The sequence below is a fragment of the Zeugodacus cucurbitae genome, chromosome 6 (assembly GCF_028554725.1).
Source record: "Zeugodacus cucurbitae isolate PBARC_wt_2022May chromosome 6, idZeuCucr1.2, whole genome shotgun sequence".
NCBI classification, from domain to species: domain Eukaryota; kingdom Metazoa; phylum Arthropoda; class Insecta; order Diptera; family Tephritidae; genus Zeugodacus; species Zeugodacus cucurbitae.
The window spans coordinates 25,373,667-25,397,493 of NC_071671.1; the positions used below are offsets into that span (position 1 = coordinate 25,373,667).

Below are 23,827 nucleotides of genomic sequence, written 5' to 3' on the forward strand. Positions count from 1 at the left end.
TATATCTAACTCGTTTAGTTTTAGGACTTACAAACAACCGTTATGTGGACAAAACTATTATACTCTCTTTAGCAACTTTTGTTGCGAGAGTATAAAAAAAAACAATATTTGTATGAGAAATTCGGAATTTTTTATAAAAATTATTATTTTTATTCTTTTTATATAATTTTATTAATAATTAAAATCTATATTTTTAAATACTGTTGAAAAAAAATTAATATTTTTAAAATATTATTATTAACATTTTTACGTAGATTCGGATTTTAAGTGTGAAAAAATATGTTTTTGAAATTCTATATTAATTTTTTATTCAATTTTTTCTGGTAATATCAAGTCAATACTTGCAAAGCAATATTTGTGTAAATAAAAAAAATAAATTTCTTGTAAATAAAATTCATCGCAACACACAAACTTTATGACACAAAATCGCTTATTTGCTTTGCTTTTGCAATGCATAACGCTCATTTCATTTGATTTCTGTTTGTTTTGTAAATTTTTGCAGCCGACGAATATGCGATAAGACGCTGACAAATATCGAAGACAAGCGCACAAATACTTGCAAACGCAAACACTTCAGGACGACAACAACAAAAACATTGATTGAGATAACAATTTTTGAAGTTTCGTAAACCGCTTTAAAACACAACAACAACAACAACAAATTGCAGACCACCACATCGCTTTTCTCGCTAAGCTGAGAAATGAATTGGCGGCTTTTATTTATTTTGGTCGCCACATCTTTGTGGATTGGCGATGTACAATCACTGTCACTGGATCCAGGTGAGTGCCAATGAGTGCTGAATGAGTCATTTTCTTCTTTTTTTTTATAAATATTTAGCAATCAATATTTGCGCTTGCAAATTCCCTTGATTGCCAAATATTTGGCATAGTTTTGTCGAAATGTTAATAAATGTTTAAATTAATTGTTGAAAATGCATAAATATTTGTTCAAATTTATTCATATTTAATATTCAATTTTGCTTCATTCATCATTTTTGTACCATTCATTTTCAATTTTTTTATACAGTGGCGTCCGCCGAATTGGAACAGCATATCAAAAAGGGAGATTGTGTGATTTCCATGCGACACATACGGTAGGTATTGAGCTTTATTTGATAGAAACGTTCTTTGAAATATAGAATAATTCTAAAAATATTTTAAAAGTGACTAAAACCGTTACTCAGGTCCTTACTTTCTGTCACCACAGACTATTAATGAATTTAATTTTTTTCTCCATCATTCATTGTTTCTATCTCTATCTATCTATATCTCCTTTCCACTCGTTGTATACAGCTCTGCCTATCTCTCTATTTATCAATATATACCTAATTTCCTCCTTCTGTATATACTCCCTTTCACTCTCCCTCTGTCCATATCTGTTTTTCTCTGATTATAACTCTCTTCTCTTACTAATTCTATATCTCTCTATATCTTTCCCTCTCTTTGCTCTCTAATCCTCTGTTTATATCTTTCTCTCTCTCTCTCTATGTTTATAGCTTTGCTTCTCTGCCTCTCTCATTAGCATAACACATTAAATTCTAATAGAGCTGTTGAGATTTTTTAAAGCCCTTACATTTGACTCAAGAGGATTCCCTTTATCTCAATTCCTCCTTACTTTAAGTGTTTCTTTAGTGAAGAGACCAGTCGGCCAAGACAAAAACTGATTCTGTCTCTATCCTTCTGTATCTTTCTTATTAGTCATCATATGCCTTCAAAAGTCCATAGAACTGCAGGATAATGTGTTTTAGGTTCAAACTAGTTTTTTTGGGTTATCTGAAGACATAACCATTTATAACAGTTAGAAAGTTTAAGGGCCACAAAAAGTTTTGCTCAATCATCGGTTTCTTCAAATTGTATTTCTTTGTTTAGAGAAGAGTTCAGCAGGTACTCAATATTATAACTAGTTCCACAAAATAAACCACTTCTTTATTAATGGGAGAGTTTGGTTGAATGGTCCCAGATATTTATCTAAGGCTTAATTATAAAACAGACTCATTTCGCCAGATTTCGTCTTGAAGCCTAAAGAAGGTCTGCTAGGCTTTCCGAGCATAAGTCCGGAGGTCCGATTAATTAAATTACTATAGGTTTCATATAATTTCCGAGTTTTCTGACAAAGACAATATTTGCCTCCTCTTCAGGTTACTACAACATTAAATTAAATCTTTAATTCCTTCTCTCTGATATGAGTTAAATATTATAGACCGAATCGAATAAAAAAGGGTTTACACTCATTTTTCATACCGATTATCTATCGTTCTCTTTCTCACTCCTCTTCTCATTCGCAGTCCTCGTCGCAAACTGCACATCTCCATCGAAGCGCTCTTCATGATCGACTTCCCAACACTCAAGCATAAATTCTCATTCTTTCTGGATCGACGTGAACAGCGTGTAACACTGGACATTAGCGCCAGCGGTGTAACGGAATCCTTACAGTTCGTCATACCGAACATTAACGAGACAAGTACGATACGTTCGATGGCCCTACACTTTCACAAAAATCGCATTGCGCTGCTTGTCGATTGCAAAGAGAGCGATGCACACGAACTCGATATGAATCTAGCGAAACTCTACATACAGATGGACGATCCGGTCATTAAATTGGTAAGTCGAATTTTAATGGACAATAAAATATGGTAAATAGAGCGAAAGGTGTAATAAATTTGCAATTGGTAATAACGGTAAATTTACAGTTTCGCGAGCGCAAGTACCCTCTACATTTTGATGGCAATTTGGAGCATGCGTTGCAGCGCGCCAATTGTCAGAAAGGTCTCAATCGACGCGGCAATAGACGCATGCTGAAGACGAAAGTCCCCACGGAGCGCGGTGAGTATGCTTTTACAGTTTTTTGTGGCATTAAAAGTTCCGTTTTTCAATTTTTTGTATTTTTTGTTTTGTATATTGCAGAGAAGAATAAAAAGCGCGACGTGCGCAACTTCTACAACTCGGACAGCAGTTATGAGCGTTTCACACAACGTCAATTACCGTTAGATTTCGAACAACGAGGCGATATACCGATGATGCATGGCGATTGTGAAGGTAAAATATGGAAATGTTCACACTTTTATCTGAAAAAATATTTTTATTTTAATTTTCCCTTTTTATCTGTCAAAGCTTATTTTGATTATTTTAAGTTATTACACCACACACAAAGCGATAGATGTGCGGTCTTCAGTGTCATTTGTGTAAATCTTTATTTAATTACTGGTTTATTTCTAGTTTGTTTTGTTGTTGTTATTGTAATGTACTTCCTGTATTTTCGCTTTCTACCTCTACATCAATTTGTCTCAACTCATTTGCATATCTTTGCGAGTGCAGCTCACATTCTTCTTTGAAACTGTCAATTCATTTAATAGACAAAGCCCACACTCGCTTTTGGCGTACAGTGTGAGAAATATTTGAAATTATGATGATGTCTGAAGATGATGATCACAAAGAAAGTATGAATGACATTAAATCAATATATTCAAAGTGATGTGGGAGTGGTTTCTTATTTCACATACCAATTATGTGACCTTATATGTTATAATGTCAAACGACAAAAAGCTCCAAGGCATATCTGTCAAGAGTGAAGAAAACTTTTCAAAAATGTTTATTATACGATCGATTAAACCAGGTGATCTCATTACATATGCATTTTGCTCTAAGGGATTTTTTCGGTATTATCAACCAGAAGACTGCATTGATACGTTTCGATAATTTAATTTAAATTTCAGAACAAATTTTAAAAAGCTCTAAGGCATACCTGTATTGAGTTTAATACAGCTTTTTCAAATTGTTCGCAGTACCATCTAAATGAAGTATTTACTACAAGTCAAGTCAAACATTTCTAGATAACTTCATTTTGCTATTTTGCCAACAGCAGAGAAAAAAGCTCCCAAGAATACTTTAACTGACTTTAACTGAAGAGTTTTTAAAGTAAGTCTTTTCAATTCAAATAACTCGTTTTCTAAATTAAGCAATAAATGAAATTAACACACAAAAGCTCCAGGGATATTTATACCATGCTTAGAAGAGCTTTCGTAGTTTTTCTAATTTCCCCTCCTGGATCGTGTTAAGTTGCAGCTATCTCCAGATAAAAGTTATATATCTAATACCGTAACTGTTCAGCGAATTAGCAATAAATGAAATTAACACAAAAAGCTCCAAGGGTAGTTATACCAATCTTAGAAGAGCTTTTTCAAGTTTCAGATTGTGCAATCCAAAACTTTTTGCTAGACCAATTTCGTAGTCCATTCATAAAAGCTCTAAAGCATAGTCGCACTGATCTTTTTCAAATTTCCGCTCCTGGTACCTGTTTAGTTGCAGCTATCTCCACATGAAAGTTATACTATATTACTAATACCGTAACTGTTCAGTGAATGGCTCCCTACCATGGAAGCTTTTTCAATCCAAAGCTCTTTTATTGCCGCACTGATCTTGCGGTTTTTCGACAGCATTTTCTTTTAAGTATATTGAACTGAATCAATTTAATACTAATATAACTAGGGAACGCTACCAAAGCATCCACAACTTTGATGTGAAATTAATCAGCTTATAGTTAACGTCATTGTAGTTAGAGAACCCAATTTTGGTTTCAGCAGCTGCTTTCGGATTTCACCCATGACGGCCTCCCACAGTTCGAAGCAGCGGTGAGTCGCATTTACCGACACACTCACACCACATGTGTCAAGCGCGCTTGGGTGTAGTCGTCGGCAGTGTCAATCGACATTAGCGACCACACGGTAACCTCCATGGATTAACGAAAATGTGCGAACTGGCAATTGCAGTGTAAAAAAATGGATTGCAGTGCCAAATGAGCTTGGTGCGTCACTTTGTTATGCCACAACGCTGTATTATTATTGTTGGATGTTGTTGTTTAACTCAGCTGCTGCTCGCTTAGCCCACATGCAGCTGCGCATGCGCAGCAACTCACATACAGCAGTGCAAGCCCACCGACCGACCAGTATTCGAACAATAATAAACGCCTTAAATGACGGCAACGACATTGGCGGCAATGCAAACGTGTAATTTTTTGAATTTTTTTTTGCACAGCGTACTCAGTTCCCACTTACCGGTTGAAGTGCATTGCTTGTGAGCTTAGTCTACACTCATTTGTTTATTTTTCTGTTTTTCTGTGCTACCATTACTGTGTCTTTAGCGTTGCTCTGGCTTAATTTAGCTGCGCTTTAGCGGCACACCAGTTGTTATTATTACACATGCGGTCTTTAAAGTGAGTACTCGCGGTTGTAATATGGGCAGTACTTCAGAGGAAGGATGATTTAAATGCATCGGAGAAACAGAAACCTGTCGAACTCCGTTCGCGTTTGGACTTAAGAGATATAAAGGAAAGACTTTCGGAATAACCGAGAGGTTTTGATATACGAAAAAGACCTCAAAGAAGTCCAAACCGGTAGGGTTTCTTCTTAAACCCCTGAAATCTAGAGAACGACGAAAAAGTGATCGATATTTGGTGTTCTCTTTTCCAAGACAAACACTCTCATTACTTAATCGAAGAGAAGCTGTTAAACTCTTAGTTTGGTTAGCTTTAGAGGAATACAAAGTAAGCAAAACCATATTAACCGGATAGAATATCGCAGATGTCCTGAAAACTCCGCAGGGTACTTCGAGGATGAGAACTGCTGGACGTATAGGAATAAAAACTGTCTTTCACTGACTGGAATTTTGCTTCGAATTTCGATCTATAGCTAGTCAAGATCTAGTGGATCTGCGAGTCAAAGTTAAAGATGAGGCGATGTGTTTTTAAACTGATCTTCATAGCCACAGAAATCGGAAATAATATGTATTTCGCGCCGATCTTGGGCCGTTGGAATTATTGGTCCTGATGCAATTTAGGAAAATGGAGTTGGTTAAGCCAAGTTGTATCAGAATCGAGTTCCACACAAATCGATGGACGTTAATCGGACATAATTCCATCGGAATGTATTACATAGAAGATGTCGTTAAGTACTTTCCGCATATATGGTTTCCAGTTATCAGTATTTATCGCAGATATACTATGAGATAACTCTAAATAACGATCATCTGGACTTTACTAAGACATCTTTTTGTCAGATTGCCCTAATGTCGACTTTGTAAGAAAGTCCAGTAAGGTCTTTAAATTAAAAAAATCCTACCTCTACAAATATTCGAGCGGTTCTCTGATCCATCGAAGACAGTATACCCATTGTAATGACCGCCTGTGTATATATATATGCTTTAAACCTTATGCCGTTCTGACGCTTTTCCACTCATTATTCTTATAAGTACTGCATTTGTTTTTGTTTACTTGACTGCTTTGTATTTACTTCACTGTTTTCATATTCTTCTTCTTCTTAGACGCCCTCGCAAAATCCATCAGCGACTTAATGGCTTTGGTGAAACTGCTGCGCGAAGATATCGCCCACCAACGCGAAGAGATCGCCTACTTGCGTAAACTGCTGGAGAATTGCGCTGGCTGCAAGGAGCCCACGGCCAGCAATAGTCTACGCATCGAGCCGACTTGTCGCACTTCAAACCCGTGTTATCCTGGTGAGTAGCCGATAGTGAGTCAAATGCCAAATTTAATTTTGTTGATTGCAACGCCTGCAAATCGCTACATTAGCTGCGGTCAAACCAAAAACCCAACTACGGACGATCATTGGTTTGATGGCTCCAACAAATACTTAGCTGAGTTCGGTCGTTTTTAACGCATTTACTCGCTTTATTGTCACTTTGGTTTTCTCTTTTATTATACATCCTCGCTTTATTTATTGTTATTATCTGTTTTTTGTTTGCTTTCTTCTACTCCGCTCTGACGCAGGTGTTGACTGTTTCGAGACAATGACGGGCTTGAGGTGCGGCCGCTGTCCGGCCGGCATGGTTGGTGACGGTAAGAGCTGTAAGCCAGGCATTACTTGCGCTGAGCGACCCTGTTATGTGTAAGTAGTGTCACCGAGAGTGCTCGCATTTTTATGTGTCTCTTTTATTGCACCATTTCTATTATTACCACGAACATATCGACATGCCAATACTAGTTAAAATTTAGCTTGAATCTCTGTTTTACGATGAAAACGCAAATATTTTGATGTGCGCATGCGCAATTCATTCGCACCTTTTCGTTGCAAATTTAAATGCGCTCAATTAGTGAGAGGTTTTTTATATCTACACTAAGATTCTGCGTTGTGTAGAGTTGAAAATTAGTCAATATGCTCGCACTTCCGCAATAGTTTTTGCTTTAAGAGAGTCTTTAGGTTGTGTATTACTTCGGAGAAAGCTTTTTATACCTGAGGATCTTGTGTGAGGTCAATAGGAATTTAACAGACAAAGTTTATGTTTTAACCATACATTGAAGTTCCTTCGGCGTTATGGCAAAGTCTCCTTGCTAGAACCACAAATCTCAGAAATTGATTTCATAGATCTAGCTCTAGATCAAATGTTTCTGAGGAACTTATATCTCAATTCGAAACTTTTTAATGTTATATGCTTGATTTCCAAACTATATATGATATATTTATTAGACTGGGCAATAGATGCAGTTATATCTTCAATTCAACTTAATTTTTTTTAATATCTTTTCGAGAACCTTTTCGAAATATTTAACAAAAAATTAGGATTCGGAAAAAAAGGATTGTTAGTTCAGCTGTCGCTTTATTTGGACAATTCCCAGTGGAATAAAGAAATAAGTCGTAGAAGTAGATATCTGCTTGAATCAATCGGTTTGAACCACTAAAACTATATAGTTTTCTTAGAACCGATTGCTCAGCTATTAATTTTATTGTCATAAATCGTAGAAGAAGAAGTCGTAGAAGTAGATATCCGCTTGAATCAATCGGTTTGAACCACTAAAACTATATAGTTTTCTTAGAACCGATTGCTCAGCTATTAATTTTATTGTCATAAATCCCGTAGTTAAGCATATACGAGTACGAAATTTGATAAATTCTTGACATAAAGCAACAACCGATTGTTCAGATATAATACCTTGGGGGTATGGGGATTAGTTGGACTGATGGACGGTTAGATGTTAGTGGTGTGATCTCCACTAGTCGGAATGCCGAACAGTTAGGGTCGTTTGAAAGATTTGCGCGGGTGTTGTTCTGGCTTGGATGAGAGAATGGGATTCAATCCCTGGTCACCAGTCCAGAGCTGTATGGAAGCTCAACTGGTAGTAGTTTTGGCTACGAGGTCTGACCGGAGACTTAATTCTGGTACCACGGGGCGCAGGAGCCCTTGGAGTTCGCTCCAACCTGCTCGTGCGGACTGGCCCCTCGGGGAGTATCTTGGTGGTTGTGGTTCAATACCCAAATGCGGTGAGAGTGATTTTGGTCACTCAATGTGGAGTTGCATTGCAACCGGGTGCCGGACCCAAAGTACGGCCAATTGGTACCGAATAATGCATTGCATTTTCGGGGCGCTGATCATCGCATTGATTTGATCCGCTGTGCTTTTGAGCACCGTGGAGTAAGGCCGTCGTCGGCAGGTATAAGGATAAGGTTCTGTGTTATAACTTCAATAAAATCATTGTTCAAGACTTTACATTTTATAAATATTCTACTAATTTTAAATGGAATGAAATATATATGTTGAACCGACTGTTCAGTTATATGGTTTAAGTCCAATATTTGAGCATCTTAGAACTTGAGATTTTGTTTTATTACTGGTGATTTGATTAAGCAAGTGAATATTGAAAGTCTTGCAAATCGGACTATTATAAAACATAGTTTCCTTACAGCCGATTGTTCAGATATTAAATATTGTTGTATAACTTACAAAGCAGGGACCGGAAATAAGAGTTATTTTACAATTTTTAATAAAAAAAATCATACATAAAGGAACATCGTATAAAAGTTTTGATTACACCATTATGATTTTTAGGTGAACTATATGCGAAATATTGTATGATTTTTAAATTTTGATTTTTATATATTTAGATCAAAAATAAAAGTTATTTTTGATTTTTATTTTTTTTAGATAAAAAAATAATTTTTATTTTTGATTTAAATATATAAAAATCAAAAATAACTCTTATTTTTTGATTTTTTCGATTACGAAAAAAGAGTTACGGTCCCTGTTACAAAGTTAAGCAGTTAAGTACTTGAATTTTGGTAAGAAGTTTTATAATTTCAATAAGAAGGCGTACACCCAAAACTAAGTAAATCAGATGACTATAACACATAGCTCCCATACAACCGATTGTTCAGATGAAATGTATTGTTATATAACTCCTATATTACAGCAGCCAAAGAATTGAAACTTTGTTAAGATTTTTATAAAAAGGTGTTTCCCATGTTAGTAAAAAGGTGTACACCGAAAATCATCAAAATCGGACGATTAGAACTCATAGTTCTCATACAACCGATTTTTGAGAAATTGGATATTACGCTATAACTTCTATATTCAAGCAGCTAAGAACTTATAACTTTACACAAATATATACACCAAAAATCTTCAAAATGACTCCCAAACAACCGATTTTATTGGACAAGATATATTATGCTATATCTTCTTTATTACAACAGTTAAAGACTTGCAACTTTGACAAGCTTTAGTACATATTAATAAAATTATATACACCAAAAATTTTCAAAATCGGACATATATACCTGATAGCAAGCGTTTCCACATACGCGAGAGTTTCTGCCTTTACTGCCATAACCTCACTTAACTACAGCAAAAATCCACATTCTTTCGCCCTGCCATTTACATGCCAGCGGATTATCCCCGTTCAGGTGCTAAAACGAAACCAGTTTCAATTGTCTGCAACGCTTTATGAGCGCACACCTTTTTTTATCGCGCCAACTCACGCATATGAATCATGCGCGGCAGCGGGCCTTGAGAACGTTTTTTGATGCGATTACGAAAGCAGATGCATGCCGGTCTGCAAGTATCGCATTGTATGCATTTTATGCGCGCAACGCAGCTACCAGCTTAATGCATCCCTAATAAAAAGGATCGATAAGCCGCAAGCGAGAGAGTGTTGATTGTTGCACTGATGCTGTAAGCAGGTTGTAAATTGCAGCGAAATTAATTTACTCGCCGATGGAAGGTGTTTTTGATGGCCGCAGGCGACGTGGCAAGTGGTCAACAGAACATCGCACAACTCTCTGTGGCAGCAACAACAACAACAAAGCTGGGAAAATATTGCGCTTTTATCAGTTTTGCGCCTGCGTATTTCACAGCAATGAATTGAGCAATCAATGCGAGCGCGCAGAGTGTGGCGGCAGTGTGGAGATGTGCCGCTGTTAATGTAGATTAGCATATTGTATGCACTTGCCACATATGTTGCAACATTTTATTAGTGCCACACTTAGTTGGCGAGATAACGTGCTGTTTGTTGTTTTTGTTTTCTTTTTTTTTTTCTCTTTTATTTAGTGCTTTCCGCTTCCAAGCGCCGCATTTAATTGATTTACTGCGCCGATCGCGGCGCTGTGACGCCCAAAAGCTTTTAATATATTTTATTACATTGTTGTTGTTGTTCTTTAAAGTATTTCATTTACAAACGAAATTATCGGTGACTTGACTTGGCGTCCGGTCACATATCACCGTTAATGCTTGTTGATATTTACGATGCTGTTGGGCCAATAGTGCAATACTGTTAAAGAAAAACAACAACAACAAGTATGTTGAAGCGTTTCATATATGTATCTCTTAACAATTTGTTGGTGGCCAGGTTGTTATGCAAATCAATTGAGGTTGGGTTAACGATATGTAATACTCACACACACACGTTCGCATGCAACGCTGCGTGCACACCTGTACACCTACAAGCTATAGACATCAGCGAGCTTCACACACAAGCTTGCTTTTATTGGAGCTCAACAAGTCAGCACTTAGTTGTTTTGTTGTTGCTTTATGATATCAATTGGTTGCATCTTCATTAAGTCCAAACACTGTGTGTGCTGGCTGCAATTTATATACAAACAGACACACAAATACGCGGTGACTTGTTAAGGCTAGGCACATAGTAGAGAGCACGAAGCTTAAAATTAAAAAGAAATTAATATCATGCCATAAATTCACATTACAAGCCAGGTCCACATACATTTTATGTGTCTTAACAGCCTTAAGTTGCGCTCTCTTCACTCTCTCAGCATCGCTGATGTACTCCGCTCTCAGTCCATGTGCACCCAGCTTTAGTACTTCACTTAAGAAGCTTAGCTGACATTTTATTATATTTAGCAGCTTTAAATTGCACTCTCTTCCTTTACTCTCAGCACAGTTGATCCACTCTCAACTCCACTATGTACCTAGCTTTACCTTTAAACTCAATCTACCTGCAATCACTTGCCTCAATGCTTTCTAACCACAAACCAACGATCCACACTTGTTATGGTAGCTTCTTTCTACCACACTACCGCTGTCTTCTCACCGTCATGGCGTTAGGGCCGCCGAAATACCGATGCGTCGCCTCAAATTATATGCAACTACTTTGAATTGATGAAATTTTTTTCCACGCCACGCCTTCAATTGTGGTTTCACATTACCGCAGACTTTACAAATACAAAATAAAACAGAAGAAACGCCATAACAAAAACAAAAATGTAGCGCTGAAGAAGGTATGCCATACTTAAAGTACCACTGACTGACTGTCTGTCTGCCACAGAGTGCCTATGAATTTGTTGACTTTTATTGCGTTCATCGTAATTTATGCGTTGGTACGACGACTGAGTGCAGGCAAAATTCAGTTACTTAGTACCGTATAGTAACTGTGTGGCATATAAATCTTGCAACTAACTGTACGTAACATATACGCCCTCTAATTTCCATGCCACATGGGATCGTAAAATTAGAAAAAAAGTGAAACAGCTGATTTGCGGTCCAAAGAAAACGTAACGGCGGATTACTGCAACAAAGAAGCGGCTTATGTTAAACGGGAGAGTATAATTTTCAAGTGACATCTCCACTACCGCGAATTCTACTTTGCCAATGCAGGCAACGGCTACTTGTTGATTGCAGGTAAATAGGATTAGTGACTTAGAAAGGCACATGCATATAATTATCAAGAACAACATTTTTGTTACAACGAAACGCAATTCTAATAAGTACAGTGGGCTCTGATCAAATAATTATTCTCCGAACTGCCGATCATAACATTATAAATACCCTTGATCTCTACCGGTTGATCCATATTTTGAGTAGTATTTCGAAACTAATGGGGCAGGTGACAGTTGTTCCTCAATCGATGCCGAATTAGATGCCATCTATATAGTTATAATGTGATCCCCGCTTGACTCTTGCTTTCTTTATCAGAATAACCTTTGTAGATGTTCAGAGTGGTTCTTTATATGTGGGGAAAGTTTATGGAAGTAAATTTTTACCAGGAGACGTTTCATTAAGCTTCGAATCAACAGTTTCTAAATCTCAGTTTCACTCCAAATACCGATTAACAGAATTTCGTTGCTTTCTTTGAAGATTGAAACCGATGGCCTTGATTTTGAGAAGTAAGTTCCCGTTTTGCGCAGACTAAGCCGGTATGTCTTCTTAAGGAGAAGTAAATTCAAATTTTCCTCGAAGAATAATCTTATAACATTCCTCTGCGACTAGCATAACTAATCTGTTACTTGTTTAGATCTCAAACCTAGAGCTTTACTAGGACGGATTGAGAAAAGACCTTCTATGGATATTTCGCCTTGATTCCATTTCATGAAAATGAGGAGGCATTTTTTTACGAAGTCTGAAGACATCTAGAAACCTCTGTGGATCCCTATGAAAGCATTTTAAGAAGACTGAATTAAGTAGTATACTTTGTGAGTCCAGCAAGTCACAAGAAGGCGAAGGTTTAGTACGAAATAAAATTTTAAACTAAGCCAAAAGCGGTATTTTGGGATTCCAAATCACATCGGGCACACGATCGAATCCCCTACGAGATGTTAGTATAAACTTCCGAGCTTCCGAAACTCAAAATATTGGAGCAAAGGTCCCACAAACCCAGTCTTGCTTTAAACGAAACCAAATTAACCCAGTGTAATTGAACTTAAGGCATTAGGTGCAATACACCATTTTTTTCGGCGATTTAACTTCTTCAATTTGCCACTTGTACGGCGTCACCTCTGCAGCAAGCGCTTAAGTCGACCCCTGACTGAAAATGGTACTCCTAAGTGGCCAAATGTGTTAAGTGGCTGAATGACTCTGCGCCGTCGTGTGTCCGTCTGTCCGTCCGTCCGCACGCTGACCACGCCACATCACACAGCCGTCCACATACTAGACACCTACATACTTAACCAAGTGTGTTTGCTTATTTACTGGCTCGTGGTATATATCACATGCACAATTCACTACGACTCGACCGCTTGTGCTACGCATTCACCCGTGTGCCCCCACATAGCAGTGCAGCTCGTTGCAATTACCTCCGTCATTTCGTCATTTGTACGGTTGCCCATGCATGATTGTACATTTAACGCCTGTGGCAGTTGCGGCAGCATTGCGTAGGTGTATCTACTTTGGGTCGATGTCTCAAGCTTCCAAAATACCGTAGCGGTCAATCATGCTAAGTTGCGTAGTGTGTAAAATTCGTATTTGCTGGCTGCTTGAGTTTATTTGCCATATCCGAAGTTCGAACAGTTGAGACAAACAGTTAACAAGGATACAATAAGCTGATGTTCAGGAACTGATCGTTAAATGGGCTCATAAAAATACTATTTTACTTTAGAAGAACTTATTAATACAGGGTGCTGAGAGTTGTGGAATGGATTTATAGGGATACTGAGTAGAGAAATTGGTATTTTTTTATTTCATGGACTGGTTTCGAAAATATGTTCTATGATTATTCGGCCAATTTTATTTTATAGCATTGCGTTATGGATAGATTGGAACGATAAACCGCAATTTCCAAAAGTGATCACTATTTCTACTCAGAAAAGGCCGTCAATCCGACAACATTCCAAATATTGTGAAGAAGACCAGTAATCTACTAGAAGCCATAAATAACTTTAAGCAAAGCGAGTGCATAAAAGTAACCATGGGAAATAACCAACAACTAAATTCGAGGATAACCAACAACTGTTTATAGTTTTATTGGTTGGAAAATATCTCCCTTACGCTTTTTTGCTCCTTATTCAATAAAGTATTATAGTGATCGGATTTAGTTCAAATATGCGCCGTTTAGATGGCAACTTCATAGTACCCTCCTCCTTATTTGCGAAGAACTTGGACAGCCACTTTTCACAAGCCTCTTTTGAGTTCAACTTTACATCACCAAGGCGTTCGCCATGGACAAAAACAGGTAGTAATCACTTGGCGCTATGTCCGGGCTATATGGTGGATGCGATAAAACCTCCCATTCGAGCTCCAGTAGCTTCTGACGAGTCATCAACGAAGTGTGTACTCTGGCGTTGTCCTGGTGGAACACTACACCCTTTCTGTTGGCCAATTCTGGACGCTTCTGGTCCATAGCCTGCTTCAAACGGTCCAGTTGTTCACAGTAGATGTTAGAATTAAGCGTCTGGCTATATGGGAGCAGCTCGTAATGGATGATTCCCTGCCAATCCCACCAAAGACACAGCAAAACCTTCCTGGCCTCAATCCCGGCTTGGCCACTGTTTGGAACGTTTCTCCGGCCTTTGACTATGACCGTTTTCGCTTGATATTGTCGTATGTTTCGTCGCCAGTCCCTTCAAAAATGGGTCGAGTTCGTTACGTTTCAGCAGCATATATATTTTTTGTCTATCCAACCTGCTGCAGATGGTTTAAAATGGTTTGGTGACTAACTCCCATCTCCTGGGCCATGTGACGAGGTGTCACATACCGATCTCAAATATCCACTCGATATTTTCCATAATTTGATCGGTGTTCGTCGTCACAGGTCTTCCGCCGGCTGGCTTCCGTAGAAAGTCGGTTCTTTGGTCCATAACTTAGTTTGATTTCATCAGTCTTCGACCTAGTATTATGACAATGAAATCTAATTCAGTTCTACTACAACAATTCTCGCGTCTTGTGCGATTTTATACCAAGCTTGCGGAAAAAAAATTAAAAAGGAAAATAAATACTTATATAATATACTCAGATTTCTACTGTAGTTTAGCGTAAAAAGAGAAAAATGATTCGGATCCCAACTGTTAGTTTCGAACAATTTTACGTAATTTAAGGAGTTTGAGTTATCTTAGGACTTATCCTTGTATTATTTAAGAATCCTTGTATTACTGTTATGGAAACAATAAACTTCGTAGACATAAGTACTTATAAAAGACAGACTGATTGGATGGATTTCGAAAAAACACTTGAAACAGAATAAGACTGGTGATAGAGCTTCGAAGATTTCGGGTTAAATTTTTAATAAACTGCGCTGAGAATGCTAATGCGGAATACTTGGGAATGCTAATGCGGCTTCTTGGTTAGTACATCTAGATTATTTACCGAGCATACTTTTTCCGCATTCTCTCACTCTAACTATTGTACAGTTATCTACTTCCTACTCACACTCTCTGTTAAAATACTGTATCATTTGCCATCTCTTTGGCTGAGGTTTAAACTTTACTGCTCACTCCTTTTTCCATTTAAATATATTTATATATGTACATAAATGTACATATGTATTATATGTAAATATGTTTGCATGTTCATTGGTCTTTATGCTTCCAGCACATTACAGGCATTTGCCGTTTGTGCGCCACAAAAATGTGTAGGTGAACTTGTTTACCAAACAGATCATATTGTGATATGCATCAGAGAAAACGCGGTACTACAATTGCCTGCGCTTGTTGCATGTAGAAGCGATTTTTTACCAACTCAACACAAGCTTTATAGTAAATCTGTATACGGTATAAAAAGCACGCTTAATTACTCAATTAAAACCAGTACATTTTTACAGCTAAATAGACTATATAAACTGGTATAAAAAATTGTTAACAGTTTTATAGGAATTTTTACACTGGAAACGTACTAGCGCTAATTGGAAGTTATGATTTTTACATTAACGGGTTTTTATATTAAGGTTTGATTAATTAATTCTTAGCTGTTATCTTCATTAAGAAATGAAGAATACGTCTGGTCTATGGTATACATTTCTGGTTGATTAACCTTCAATTTGGAATAAAAGAGAGAGAGCCTCTAAATTCTAAAGAATTAGCTTACTTTATTCTAATTTAATTCTCATTTACGACCATTCCAAAACCTTTTCAAGGTCAGCAGGTCAACTTCAGGCATTTCTTATATTCCCAGCTTCAATATAAATGTCTTCCCAATTACTTCTCGGACTGAACGTAATTTATTTGTGCTGCGCTCACACAGTTTCCCACGTTATCTCATATGTGTTTCTTTCTGCTATTTTGTATAAAAGCTAGTCTTTTTCGTTGGACTTTGCGGCAAATCAAAAGCGCTCATTGCTAACGCCTTCAACCCACGCGTTATTTTGATATATGCATATGTAGTCGGTTAGTTTATTATAATAATAATCACTTTTTCTATAGTCTTTCGTTGTTTTAAGTCGCTATTGTATGAAATCCTTTGTTTAGCTTTCTGAGCGCTGAAGTGAAGAGGATCGCTGCTTTGTACCTTTTTGGTGCGCCTAAGGCTTATTGCTTACACACATCCCACTTGCATTTTTAATAAACACGATTTACACATTGCCATTAATGAAATTCCAATTATCTGCGCTAAGGATGCAGCGATTTTTGCACATATGAAGTAGACAGTGTAGTGAATTTGTGTGTAATTTTAGTATAAGATTATGCCACTTTTCAGTAACTAAAAATGTATGCTAATTGGAAAATCAAATATTTAAAAAATTTGTAAAATTTTATACCAGTTTATACCAGAATTTTATAACAGGAATTTATACCAGATTTATTTTTAAATTTTTCCAAATGCATTTACAATCAGTAAAATTTTGTATGCGAAAACTTTATACCAGAAAATTATACCAGTTAAGTTTTTGACTAGATTTATTTTTAAATCTTAGCCAAATAATAAAGAAAAAATTAAAAATGTATGGCAACATTTTACGAAAGATTTTATTTTATTAATTTTTGTTAAATTCTAAGTTTTTTTTAAATAATTGTCGTTGGCACCTGGCAATATTTATGAGTTAAAAGTGGTTTTACTATTACAAATATTTGGTTAAGTTGAAGATAAATCTTTATAAATGAGCTCAAAAGACTCTCGACAGATGGTGTAATCTTTAGTGAGCAAAATCTCTGAAAAAAAAAGTTCCGAAAAGGTGGCAACTCTTTAGTAAAAAGCCTAACGAATTTTGGAATTAAAGACTCAAATAGGTTAATGTGTTCAAAGAAGTTATTTTGTGAGATTTAATACCCAAAGAGACTACTTTCTAAAGGAATAATCCTTAAAGGTGGCAACATCGTTTTCAAAACTGTGCAATCTATTTATTTAACCTCACCACACTTCTTCTTTCTTCTAACATCTCCAGCATGCTCATTCGCACTGTGTACTCATACTTTGAGGCACTTAATTTCCTTTTCTTCTAATTCACTGAGATCTTTTGTTGGTGTTGTTGCATCCACCCAGTGATTCACACGTGTGTGAAATTTGCGAAGTTCATGTGAAAATCACCTTTCAGCTTATTTTGTCTGTCATAAGCGCTGGCGTGCAGCTAACGCGCGACTGCCAAGATCATTTATAATGCCAGGCAATATTGTATTGTATTGTTGCTGCTGTTGTTGTTCTGTCAAACGTGCTAACACATGGCAATGTAAGCATAGAGATGTGAGTGCATGTGTGCACTCTCACCCATCAAGTGGCCGGTGTGATGCCACCTTTTTGTTATTGTTGTTGTATACACAATTTTTATTTACACTTTGCTTTGTTTATTTCTTTTAATGCTTATTGTTGTTGTTGTACTATGTATTGCAGAGGCGTTCAGTGTCACGATACTTTGAATGGTGCACAGTGTGATGCCTGTCCCATTGGCTATGAAGGTGATGGACGCAGTTGCAGCAAACACAATCCCTGTGTAGATGGACCATGTCCCTCGGGTGAGTATTGAAAATTGTTGTTTGTTTCTTGTTGTTGTTGCACATTCTTTCAACGTTCCTTAGAACGTGTGTCAATTTATGATTTATGTTGTTGGCGAATTCCGTACTTAAAAACTCTTTTTAAGAATGTAATAATTTGAGTTGACGGCGTGTGAGTTGAGCGCTTTGGCACCTGAGGCGTGAACTTTTTTGATTTTTGTTTGATATTTTTTGGGCAATAAAACGGGTGTTAATTGATTTTTTATTTTCACAAAATTAGCAGTTGCTCAGTATTTTATGAGGTTAACCCACGCTGCAGGCATATGCGCACCTATAGAGGCATATAAACATACATATGTACATACACACACCTTCACCAGTCCTTAGTCCCTTTCCAACTGCAAGCACTAATTTATGTATTTTTCTCTCTCTTCTTTTTTGTTGTTGTCACGCAGGTAACTTTATAGTGCCCATCCAAAGCGTTCAACACTATCAACGCGAAACGAAATATATGCGAAAGTATTCAACAAAGCACGCATAATTTGCCAATAATATTGGAAGCAGTCAGTTGTTGTAGTGTGATGGCAGTTGGTGCATGCAACCAATTAATACAGAAAATGGAAATTACGTATTTTATTAGTAGCGATAATTTTTAACATTTAATGTTGCTTCAAAATGTATTTATAATTGTAAATTATATTGAGTTTAATAAAAAATTCTATAAAATATAAGTTTTTTATCACAAAGTAGTTATGTATTTTATTGAACGTTGTTATTAGTTTCCATTTTCGCACAATATATGCCTACTTCCATTTTCTGTCTTAATTTTGTTGTTGTTAGTTACTAAAAGTTTGAAAATTTTAATTAAAAAAAAATCTGAAAATCGGTTGTATGACAGCTATATGTTATAGTTAATCGATTTGTATGAATTTTAGCGTCCCCATAGTGTTAGTGATATGTTACTGTATCACAAAATTCATGCTCATACTTTCAAAATTGGTGAAGTTAGAAAACAAAAACCTGTTTTTGAAAAATCGTTTGTATTACAGCTATATGCTCAAGTTAATCGAACTAATTGAATTTCACTTTACAATTTTCTTTTATGATTTACAAATATTTTGCAAACTTTCGAGTTCCTAGAAGGTAAATTGAAGTATTTATAGCACAAAAACCAGTTTTCGAACAATTTTTTGTACGGCAGCAATATGTTACAGTAAACCGATCTTGATGATTTCCAAAGACCACTTTTCTTTCTAGATATGTAAACATTTCACAAACAAACAAACTCGCACTGCTGGTTCCATAATTGGAGTTGTTACAGCTGAAAACCCCAGTTTCGAACAACTTTCTGTATAATTTATAGTCCACTTGACGTGCTGAATTTTATTATCCATATTATATTTCAGACATGGAAATATTTCATAAAGTTTCAAGTTCCCAATTTCTTAATTGGAGTAGTTATAATAAAACAATTCGTTTTCCAAAACTCGGTAGTACGGCAGCTATATACTCGTAGAATATATTATCAACCAATCTTTTTTAGTTTCACTGTGAACCTTATGTTGCCGATATGCAAATATGAAATCTGAAATTCCATGTTTTTCACTTCATAAGTTTTTCGAAGCTTAAAGCTTGATGAGATAGATAGTAAAGTAAACAGATATACTTCTAGATTAAGAATAACTCTTCGCGAACTCAAACACTGAACAGTATTCTAGACATCATGCTTGTCATAGTGAGATAACATCTGACCTTTTAAAAACGGTTCCTATGCTTTAAGCCGTTGATTTGCTTAAGACTTTCTTCAAGTTATATGTTTTCTGCTTAAAAAAATGTAAGCGGAGCTTAGAGTATATTTCTACATAATACATAATGGTATCGAAAATAGTATCTAACATTTTTCCAAAATTTTTAGGCGCCGAGTGTGTTGAAATGGACTTCCCACCATACTTCCGTTGTATACCCTGCTTACCTGGTACACATATGAATGGCACGAAATGTCGTGACATCAACGAATGCGAAATTTATCATCCTTGCGACCCGAAAACGGAATGTATAAATCTTAATCCAGGTTTTCGCTGTGAACCATGTCCGCTTGGTTACGATGGAGTACACAGCAGAGGTAGGCGATTTGAACGAAATGACTAATGAAGAAAAATGTAAGGTCTATTCCACAATTACCACAGGTTTCTACTTGGAATATGTTCCACCAGATTTTCGCAACCAAACCTGCAATGACATTGACGAGTGCGCAAAGGGTTTGGACCGCTGTCATGCGCACTCGATCTGCGTAAATACTATTGTAAGTTGGTTGCGTCCTAGGAGTATGAATTAGATCCATTAAATATTTTTCTGTTTTTTGACTACAGGGCTCGTATCAATGCAAGTGCGTGGATGGCTATTTCGCCAATGGCACGAACGTTTGTCTGCCCACAGCCGATATGTGCCCCGACGGTACCATTTGCGATCACAATGCCTACTGCCAACTAACGGATAACTTCAAGTATACCTGCAAATGCAATATTGGCTGGGCGGGCAATGGTTTCGTTTGCGGACGTGATCGTGATCTCGACGGTTGGGCGGATTTCGATCTGGACTGCGGTGATGTACGTTGTAGAGGTGACAATTGCCCGAACTTACCGAACTCGGGACAGGAAGATGCAGACAATGATGGCATTGGCGATGGTTGTGATGATGATGCAGATGGTGATGGTGAGAAGAATGATAAGGATAATTGCCCATATGATTACAATGACAATCAGTCGGACTCGGATCACGATGGTGTCGGTGATGCGTGTGACAATTGTCCATTCGTGCCGAATCGTAAACAATTGGACTCGGATCACGATGGTATGGGCAATGATTGTGACGAAGATATGGATAACGATAATATAGCGAATATGTACGATAACTGTGCGACAATACCGAATCCGAATCAGTCCGATGTGGACAACGACGGTATAGGCGATGCTTGTGACAACTGCCCGACCATACCGAACCCGTCGCAGGAGGACAGAGACAATGATCTGGTTGGTGATGCTTGCGACTCGGATATCGATGGCGACGATGATGGTGTGCAAGACAGCGAAGATAATTGTAACTCTATCAGCAATTCTGATCAGTTGGACACCGATGGTGATGGGAAGTGAGTTTAGTTGTGGAAATAAAACTTAGGATTAGGTTTTAAATGATTTTTTTACAGGGGTGACGCATGCGATGACGATATGGACGGCGATGGCATACCGAATCACCGCGACAACTGCCCCTTGGTACGAAACCCTGATCAGACGGACTTAAATCGTAAGTTTAATTAAAACGGAACTCACCCTAAAGTGTTACTATATTTTGTACCACCACACAGACAACGGCAAGGGTGACATTTGCGAATACGATGAGGACGATGATGGCACACCCAACTTCATTGATAACTGCCCTAACAATTCCATGATCTATTCGACGGATTTCCGCACAATCCGTTCCGTAATACTCGATCCGGAAGGCGACGCACAACGCGATCCCAATTGGGAAGTACACTCCAATGGCTCTGAGATCGTACAAACACTGAATAGTGATCCCGGTTTGGTGGTGGGACAAGACGCTTTTGGTGGCGTCGACTTTGAGGGCACATTCTATGTGAACGATGATACAGACGATGATTATGTCGGCTTCATATTCAGTTATCAGAGTAACCGCAAATTCTATGTGGTTATGTGGAAGAAGGCCGCGCAGACATATTGGGAATCAACACCATTCCGTGCTTCTTCCGAACCGGGTATACAAATCAAGTTAGTCGATAGCATAACGGGACCTGGCTCAATGTTGCGTAATAGTCTATGGCACTCAGGAGATACGCCGGACCAAGTAAAGTTGCTGTGGAAGGACCCAGCGAATGTTGGTTGGAAGGAGAAGACATCATATCGCTGGTCGTTGTTGCATCGACCGGCTATCGGTCTGATACGATTGAGGTAAAGTGTGTGTGGGTATTTTTGGAAACTGTAATCATTAATGTTTTCCTTTTTTCTGTTATATTTTAGAATGTACGAAGGCGAACATTTAATCTTGGACTCTCATAATATTTACGACTCCACATTAAAAGGCGGACGCCTTGGCGTTTTCTGTTTCTCGCAAGAGATGATTATTTGGTCGGATCTGATCTACAAATGCAACAGTGCGTATTTGAGTTTTCTGATTTTTCTATTGTATTGTTTTAACCTATACTTTTGTACTTTCAGCGAATGTTCCCGCCCTCATCTACAACGAGTTGCCGCATCAACTCAAGAAAAAGGTGGATGTAGACAGATAGATAGCTTAAAGTGTTCTTCTCTGAAGAGCTTGGCTTCGCTGGAGTTGCTTGCCTTAGAAATTAATTTTAATTATTGTTGAAGGTATTATCGGTACCCGAGTCGTGCTTACTTTAATAGATATAAAAAAGCGTTACTACCATAAATGAGAAATATTTAAAATGTTATAATATGTACTATGTTCTTGTAATAAGTGAAATGCATAACTAAATAATTTATTTAATAAACGATTTTGTAAACTACTCACTAAACTCTAAGCGTTTTCATTTGGTCATTATTTTATGAGATAATGTAAAGAATTCATTTGGAGTCGCAGTTTATTACTAAAAGTATGAAGTTGAATAGATTTATAGTCGTCTAAAGTCTTCTAAACATATGTGATATATTGAAATGATTGATCCACAGGGGTCACATTTCTTGACTGCATTAAAATTTAGCTTTGAAAGTCTTCCAACAACTTCTAAAATGTGCTGAATAGTGAGCTTAATGAGATTTTATTAAACTGGATTAATTTTTGCACTTCTTTTGTTAGAAGAAAGGAACAACATGAGACACAATGATCTTAACATCAGTGAAGCAAAGTATGTATCCCGGGTTCTTTTCTCGGAAAACTTATCTTTAGAGTTTTCTTTCGATACTATCTCATAATATTACTGATAACGAACATTGATCCGAGAGGACTACGGCTATATTTCGAACAAAGCCTGATTTACAATTTATTGACTATATATATTCACACTATATTATTCATATCTGGTTAGTTGTTCAACGAAATGGAAAATGGGCGTGGTATAGCCAACTTACGTCACTGTTGACAGTCATAACTTTGAAGTTGTAGATAATTTCGTTTATCTGGGAACCAGCATTAACAACACCAACAATGTCAGCCTTGAAATCCAACGCAGAATCACTCTTGCCAACAGGTGCTACTTTGGACTGAGTAGGCAATTGAAAAGTAAAGTCCTCTCTCGACGAACCAAAATCAAACTCTATAAGTCGCTCATTATTCCCATCCTGATGTGTGGCGCTGAAGCGTGGACGATGACAACATCCGATGAGACGACTCTTGGGGTTTTCGAGAGAAAGGTTTTGCGCAAGATTTATGGTCCTCTAAACATTGGCAACGGCGAATACCGCAGACGATGGAACGATGAGCTGTACGATTTATACGACGACATTGACATAGTTCAGCGAATAAAAAGACAGCGGCTACGCTGGCTAGGGCATGTTGTACGGATGGAAGAAAACACTCCAGCTCTGAAAGTATTCGATGCAGTACCCGCTGGAGGAAGCCGCGGAAGAGGACGACCTCCACTCCGGTGGAAAGACCAAGTGCAAAGTGACCTGGCTTCACTTGGTGTTTCCAGTTGGCGCCAAAAAGCAAAAAGGAGGAATGAGTGGCGCGCTCTGGTGGATTCGGCTATAATCGCTTAAAGCAGTTCCTACGCCAAATATATATATATATATATATATATAGCCAACTTATGCGTCAAAAACCATATCTCAGGAACTACTCGACCGATTTCAATGAAATTCGGTATATTAGCATTTTCTTGACACCTCAATGACACGTGTGGTAAAAGGGTGAAATCGGTTACCTTACCTTACTTGGTTTATTACGGATTATTACATAGTTTATACTTTGTCTGCCATTGATTAAGC

At 37.4% G+C, this 23,827-nt stretch overlaps 1 protein-coding gene across 6 annotated transcripts in view; it reads left to right on the top strand.

The window, feature by feature from the left end:
• LOC105213952 (cartilage oligomeric matrix protein) overlaps positions 1–22,385 on the top strand; it is a 37,208-nt gene extending 14,823 nt beyond the window's left edge. For 4 of the 6 annotated variants that reach the window (XM_029041479.2, XM_029041477.2, XM_029041478.2 and 1 more), the window contains exons 2-15: positions 503–780; positions 1,028–1,094; positions 2,286–2,601; positions 2,691–3,036; positions 6,316–6,507; positions 6,779–6,896; positions 17,764–17,885; positions 19,780–19,986; positions 20,051–20,166; positions 20,234–21,009; positions 21,067–21,164; positions 21,226–21,829; positions 21,899–22,032; positions 22,097–22,385. In XM_029041479.2, the coding sequence (XP_028897312.1) occupies positions 702–780; positions 1,028–1,094; positions 2,286–2,601; positions 2,691–3,036; positions 6,316–6,507; positions 6,779–6,896; positions 17,764–17,885; positions 19,780–19,986; positions 20,051–20,166; positions 20,234–21,009; positions 21,067–21,164; positions 21,226–21,829; positions 21,899–22,032; positions 22,097–22,167 (3,246 nt within the window). In that variant the 5' untranslated portion in view covers positions 503–701 and the 3' untranslated portion in view covers positions 22,168–22,385. Of the gene's footprint in view, positions 1–502; positions 781–1,027; positions 1,095–2,285; positions 2,602–2,690; positions 3,037–6,315; positions 6,508–6,778; positions 6,897–17,763; positions 17,886–18,319; positions 18,614–19,779; positions 19,987–20,050; positions 20,167–20,233; positions 21,010–21,066; positions 21,165–21,225; positions 21,830–21,898; positions 22,033–22,096 lie in introns of those variants that run through there. The other 2 variants (XM_054233851.1, XM_054233852.1) reach the window with 2 other exon arrangements.
• Positions 22,386–23,827: the final 1,442 nt, after the last annotated feature.